Source organism: Cercospora beticola, chromosome 2 (genome assembly GCF_033473495.1).
Source record: "Cercospora beticola chromosome 2, complete sequence".
NCBI lineage: Eukaryota > Fungi > Ascomycota > Dothideomycetes > Mycosphaerellales > Mycosphaerellaceae > Cercospora > Cercospora beticola.
In genome coordinates, this window is record NC_088936.1 from 677,316 (window position 1) to 684,615 (window position 7,300).

The following is a 7,300-nucleotide window of genomic DNA, read 5'->3' on the forward strand; positions in this document are numbered from 1 at the left end:
TACTCGATAGAGGAATATACTAACTAAGACTATTCCTATTATACTAACTATAAGAAGTTATATCTAGTATAGAATAGAGAATATATAGTCTAGAGCTAGGCGAAAGTATATATATAATAGCTCTAGTAAATAGGCCTCTAGTATTACTATATACTAGAGTAAGCGCTAGGCTCGAGCCGAGCTAATAGCGACTAGTAAATAGTCGAAAACTAGAAACGAAAATATACTAGGCTAGGGCGTCTACTAGTAGCCTATAAGCTAGATACTACTAGCTAGAGTCGACGACTATCGACTATAATACCTATATAGTCCTAAATAGAGCTAATAGAAATTAATACTTAGAGCTAAGAAGACGATTAATATTATATAGTATAACGTCTATAAAAGTAAGGACTAGGTTATATAGGTACTAAATATAGTACTCCGACTAGACTACTATTATATAATTACGATCTAGGAACTATAGAGAAATCTATAAAAGTATATAACGATACGCCTAGCGAATTACGAACTCGCCTATCTCTCGAATGCTAAGACTCGCGCCTACTTCTATATAAGTAAGTACCTCGATATACTATAATAGAAAATTATAGAGCGTAGTCCGGATCTTATTATACTTAGTATCTAACTAGAGAACTAGAAGCTCTATATTTATAACTACTATAGCTAGCTCCTATAGTCGTTAATAAGTTAAAGCTAAGGAGTCCTAGATCTACTCCTAGTAGCTCTAGTAGAACTAGGCGAATATCTCTTAGTAGAAGACTTTAACTTCTACTATCTATACTAGGAAGAAAGTATAGTCCTTATCTAGTATATTCTTACTAACGTACTTATCGATATTATAGAATAGGTATAACTCTAGCTTACTCTTCTATCCGGAACTATAACGTAGTAGAGTTAATAGAGCGAGAGTATACTAGACTTTATATTTACTATAGAGTAGATCGTATAGAGAATTATATAATATTAAGTATATAAGAAGCTTAACTCGGACTTAGACTATATTCTAATTATTACTTCTATTCTTACTATAGCGATTATATAATAGGAGCTAGTAGTATAGTAATTATAGAAGAAAGTAGACTAGATTACTATCTAGTACGACCTAATAGAACGACTCGTACTAGTCGATATTTATCTCTAGAAAATAGAGATAAACGACTAGATCGATAAAAAGATTAGAATACTCTAGAAGATAATTAATAATACTATCTAGATAATAGTCTCTCTAGGTAAGCTATAGTAGTAGGTTAAAGTAAGATAGACGTAAGAGTATAGTAATAGAGTAGCTAAAGCTAGAAGAGCGAGATAATAGTAGAATATAAGTAAGAATAAGGACGACCTATAGAACTACTAAAAAGTAAAGAATATAAAGAAGAAATAAATTAGGAAGGATATAAAGATACTATAGTACGAAACTATAGTAAAACTAATAGTAGAGCCCGAGACTATATAGTAGCTAGCTAAGTAGGCTCGGATATCGGCGTATACTCTACTTATACTACTCTAATTCCCGACGATTATCGACTATAATAGAAGCTAGTATATATTAAACGAAGCGAAAGTAAGTATACTTATAGACTACTTTTTTCTATTTTCTCTTCCTACTAACCTAAGCGATATTACTAGCTATATATACCTACTAGAGCTCTATATATCGTAGGAAATAATATCGAGTAATATAGTTATAGTATTAAAACGCCTTCTATCTAATAAAGTATCTAGCTTAGATAGTATCCTAAATCGATTTCTCTATAAATATAGAGATATTCTAGCTTAGCTACTTATAGCGCTATTCTAGGAATATCTCTATAGAGTATATTACCTAATACTATTCTAATATATAAATACTATTATTCTATAGAAGCCGAAGAAGCCGACGTATAATACGCCTAAAGTATACTAATCTATCGTACTACTAAATATACTTAGAAAGGTTCTCGAAAGTATTATTATATAGTAAGTTACTATACTAACCGAAACCTATAGCCTCCTACTAGATACTTAGATAGGTACGTAGTAGAAGCGATCGATAATAATTATACTCGAGCTACTTATAGAATAGATATAGACTATCTAGATAGTAGACTCTAAGCTTATAGTAATATTACTTAGTCTCGATATCTCGGGCGCGTTCGATAACGTATTCTATAATAGACTAATCTATAATCTCTAAATCGTAGGAATCTCTACCTAGGTTATATAGTACGTTCGCTTATTCCTAAGCGACTATACTATATACTTTATACTTAGAGAATATCGAAGTATAATATAGGCGATATCTATTAGTATTCTATAAGGCTCTATTCTCTTACTAATTCTATTTCTATACTTCGTATCGATACTTCTTTTAGAACTTAACGATTAATATACTAGTATAGTAGATTTCGTAGACGATACGAATATTCTTACTTTTAGCTAATCTATAAAGGAAAACTACTATAAGCTAGAGAGAGTATATAAGATCTATATATAGTAGGTCTATAGATATAGAGCTACGTTTATATCTAATAAGTATTAACTTATATACTTCTATCCGAAGTCGAGGTAGTTTAATATATAAGCTATAATCTATATTCCGAGCTTCTAGAGTAGCTTATAGCCGATAATAAAGATCCTAGAAGTCTATCTTAACTCTAAACTAAAATAGAGACTATATATTCGAAAGATAATAGAGAGAGTAATAGTATAGATAGTAGTAGTAATCCGACTTATATATAGTATATAGAGTATAGCGTTCTCGAAAGTATAATAGATATATACTATAGTCGTCTAGCTAATAATAGTATATAGAAGCTCTATTTAGTATAACTAAGTAGACCTCCGGATTAGCTAGAATAAGAGTATCTATTCTCTTTAAGTAGCCTAGAATTAATACCTCCGAGTAATTATAGAAGTATATCGGACTATAGTAACTATAGAACTAGAGTATAAAATAGAAATAGAGCTACTAGATATCTTCCTCGAATAGACTATATAAGAATATAGTAAGAAGATAGTAATAGCTATAATAAGTATAATTATCGACTAAGTATAATAGTAGATAGTAGAATAGGCTCGAATATAATATAACGTATAATATAATAGCTATATATAGTAGAAGTAAGAACTTTAGTAGATTAGCTAGTATTATCGAGAAAGTAAGTAAGATACTATCTCTTAGATAGTAGCGCTCGAACTATAAAGTATATAATAGAAGATATATTAACGCGAGATATAAGTAGTATATAATATAATATAATAGTACCTCGCTACTATAATATAAGTAGAATTCTACTTCTACTTAAATAGACTCTATATATAGCTTAGTAAAGTAGAAAATACGATCGTAATACTCCTATAAATAGAGTATATTAGACTAAACGACTACCTCTACTACTATAAAGTACTAAGCTACGAGTTCTCTATATATATATAGCTTTATATAGTAGACGCTAAAGTATATTATACTATTCTACTTATACTTCGAATATAACTATAATAAGATAATAAGAATAGTAGATATATAAGACTACTACGAAATACTTATAATAGAGAAGAGACTATATATAGTAATAGTATAGTTCTTAGAATAGAATATTCTACTATACTTCTTACTAGTATAGAAAATAGTAAAAAGAAGAAGCTAACTAAAAAGAAAAAGGAAGTATAATATCGATAACTAAGGCTACCTAGGCTATAAAAGAAGTAGCTTATAGTTCGAATAGTTTCCTAGTATAGAAGATAGATAGTAGAAGTAGAAGAGTTTTTTACCCGAGCTCTAGCTATAGTTTTTATCTCTAGCGAATGTATATAGTAACTCCCTATATAGGCCCGAAAGGGAACTATATTAGTGTAGGATATAAAAAAAAAAATAGCCGGAAATGCGACGAACAAATGCGCTAGACCGAGATCAGCCTAGGCGCAATTATACATAGTGCAGCTTACCAAGATCAGGGCATTCCAGCCGCGGAAGCAACCTCACTCTCTCTGCCTCTGCCTCGCTCACACTCACTCACAACTACACATACGTCAACATATTACACAGCCTTCCACCCGCTTTCCCCCGCATCTTTTGAACTTCTCATGGTCCGAGCTGTTGCTGCAAGCTCCAAATGCAGAAATGCAATGGGTGGCGGGTAGATGGGGCGGAGTGCAGCAGCCACCATCACCTTCGTGCGAATGGCGGCCAATTGTGACAAATCAGCGGTGCGCATGTCGACAGGAGTGTACCGAGCATCAGTACAGCTGCTGCATGTGCGGCTGAGCTGCATGTCTAGCCGCCGCTTCGCTATGTGATCGGTGAGCTTTCGTTCACATCCAGCCTTGTTTGCAAACCGGAGTCATTACACCCGCAAACCCGTCCGTCCTTCTACTCTATGTTGTCGAATCTATAAAGGAACGCGTTGCCTGCCATATGCGGCTGGGCTACATCCTCCGCTCTGTGCCCCATCGACTTCTTCCGCCGGCAGGTACACAAACTCCGTCCGCCGCCCACACCCTCCTGCTGCGCTCCAATAGCGAACGCCGCGTGCGATGATTGGAAAAAGACTAGCCAAGGAGGAGTATACAGTAGGATGGATTTGTGCCCTTCCCCAACCAGAGTGGAAGGCCTCGCGGATCCTTCTAGATGAGGTGCACGAGAGAGCAATCATCGGCCATACAACAATACACCAGTACGTGTACGAAAGCATGAATGGGCACAACGTGGTCATGGGCTGTCTCCCGGCCACTCAAATCGGCATCGCCTCTGCTGCTGCTGTCGCTGCCGAGATGTCGGCGACGTTCCCGTCTCTTCGCTTTGGCCTATTGGTCGGCATCGGAGGTGGTGTACCCGGCAGCAAGGACATACGACTGGGCGATGTCGTTGTCAGCCAACCAGACTTGCGAGCAGGGCACGGCGGGGTGGTTCAATATGACTTTGGCAAAGCGATACATGGAGGCGCATTTCAGCCAACAGGAATGCTTAATCAGCCCCCCGAAATCCTCCCCTCTGCCCTTGGCAAGGTTCAATCAACACCACGAAAAGAGAGTCGATTTGATCAGTACTACAACCATGAGGATTTCGACGACGAACCAGACTTTGCGGAGCGGCCAAACATAGACCACCTTTTCCATGCTTCCTACCCTCACGTTCCAGAGAAATCATCATGCATGGATTGCGATGCTTCGCAGGTGATAGAGCGCAAATCACGCAAGAGATCCGGACCCGTCGTCCACTACGGCTTGATAGCTTCCGGAAATCAGGTGATGAAAGACGCCGCAAAGCGGGACACTATCAGCAGACAGCATCACGACGTCCTTTGCTTTGAGATGGAAGCCGCAGGGCTCATGAACCGATTCCCTTGCCTCGTCGTCCGCGGCATTTGTGACTACTGCGACTCTCACAAGAACAAGGAATGGCAGCCTTTGGCAGCTGTTGCGGCGGCGGCCTGGGCAAAGGAACTCCTGTTCAACATTGCACCAAGCCAGGTCGAGGCGGAGAAGAGAATCCAAGAGACCCTGCACAATAGTTAGTCGTCTTCCAGGCCGAAATGTAAGCTCATTCACACATGTGCTAATCACACGTCCAGTCGAAAAGATCGGTAATCAAGTACAGGCAGATATCCAAGCGACAAGACATGTCGTCACTGCTCAACTTGGAGATCATCAAGAACAGCAAATCGACAAATGGCTCTCTCCGCCAGATCCTTCGACGAATTACAACATAGCCACAGACCTGAGACATCCTAATACTGGTCGATGGTTCCTTGATAGCGACGAGTATATCATTTGGAAAGCAAATCCCAGCGCCCCTCTCTGGCTGAATGGGATTCCCGGTTGCGGTAAGACCATCCTTAGCTCTGCCATCATCGAGGATCTGAAAGACGGAGCTGACACGTCGGGTTTCATTGTGCTGTTCCACTACTTTGACTTTAATGATTCCAGCAAGCAGTCGTTTGACAAGATGTTACGCTCCCTTGTTGCTCAACTTTATCAGCAGCATGAGCCATGCCGACATCATGTGCACCAGCTCCACTCTTCTTGCAAGGATGGCAACGAGCAGCCGTCCACCCAGGCGCTGGCTACAATACTCCAAAGCATGACCAGTGATGCGAGGAACGTTACTATTGTGCTCGATGCGCTGGACGAATGTGAAACAAGAAGAGATCTCCTCCACTGGCTAGCCTCACACCATCTAGAGAAAATTCGAGTCCTCCTGACCAGTCGCAAGGAAGGCGATATCGAGGCCTCATTCTCCAAGTGGATTCCGGCAGCGGCAGTAGTGCCTATCCAGGAAAGGACCGTGGATGAAGATATTCGCAAAGTAGTACGCAGCCGGATTCACCATGACGAGGATCTCCAGCGGTGGAAGAAGTGGCCAGAAGTACAGAAAGAAATTGAGACGGCCTTGATAGAGAAAGCCGGTGGAATGTAAGCAATCGAAGTCCAAGCACCACGTCAAAAGCTCAGATTACTCACAGGTTCCGATGGGCTGCATGTCAGCTCGATGCCCTCAAAGATTGCGTTAATCTCCGAAGCCTCCGGGATGCATTATCGTTCCTTCCCGAAGATCTGGATGGAACTTATTCTCGCATCTTAGAAAAAGTCTCCGAGGGAAACAGCAGAGACATGATTCGGGTTCTTCAATTCTTGACTTTTTCGGAGCGGCCACTACGACTTGACGAAGCCATCGACGCGATAGCGATTGACACGGAGGAGAGTCCCGCCTTTCGGGCCGAAAATCGGATGCCGAATCCAAAAGATATCGCTAGGGTCTGTTCTAGCTTAATTAAAATAATAACAAGACAACGCGCTTTAGAAGATAACGAAAGTAGGGCAAATCGGGACTATATAATAGAGCTATAGCTAGCGCATTTCTTAGTAAAGGAATATTTAGTCTCGACTCGCGTTATAGAACGCTTTTAAGCCTACCTAAGTAAGCTATATACTAGAGCTATAATCGTAGAGACTAGTATTACTTACTTGCTTACGGCTACTTAAGATATATTAGAAAGTAATATTAGTATATAGTTACTACTTTAATACTTCGTAGCTAAGTACTAGATAGATTATACTATTATAGCTAAAAGAGAAGAATAGGATATATAGCTCTTAATATATAAACTCTTCGTTACGTATATAGTATATAGATTCTAGTTATATACTTTCGACCTCGATAGACTTTAGAGAAAGTATAGTAGAAAGTATTAGATACTAAGCCTACTAGCTCTACTATACTATATATCTCGTCGTAGGCTTATTAGGTCTACTTAGAGTCTACTCGATAGTAGTACTAGTATTAATATATAAGGAGAGTACTATAGTAATATACTCTAGG

The 7,300-nt window shown here is 38.8% G+C and overlaps 1 protein-coding gene across 1 annotated transcript; it reads left to right on the forward strand.

Annotated features, from left to right (window-relative positions):
- Positions 1–4,671: 4,671 nt before the first annotated feature.
- RHO25_002407 (uncharacterized protein) lies at positions 4,672–6,828 on the forward strand (the record flags this gene model as incomplete). Its single annotated transcript, XM_023605090.2, has 3 exons — positions 4,672–5,491; positions 5,553–6,393; positions 6,444–6,828. The coding sequence occupies 3 exons, from the start codon at positions 4,672–4,674 to the stop codon at positions 6,826–6,828; spliced, it is 2,046 nt and encodes a 681-aa protein (XP_023460859.2).
- Between the last annotated feature and the right edge of the window lie 472 nt (positions 6,829–7,300).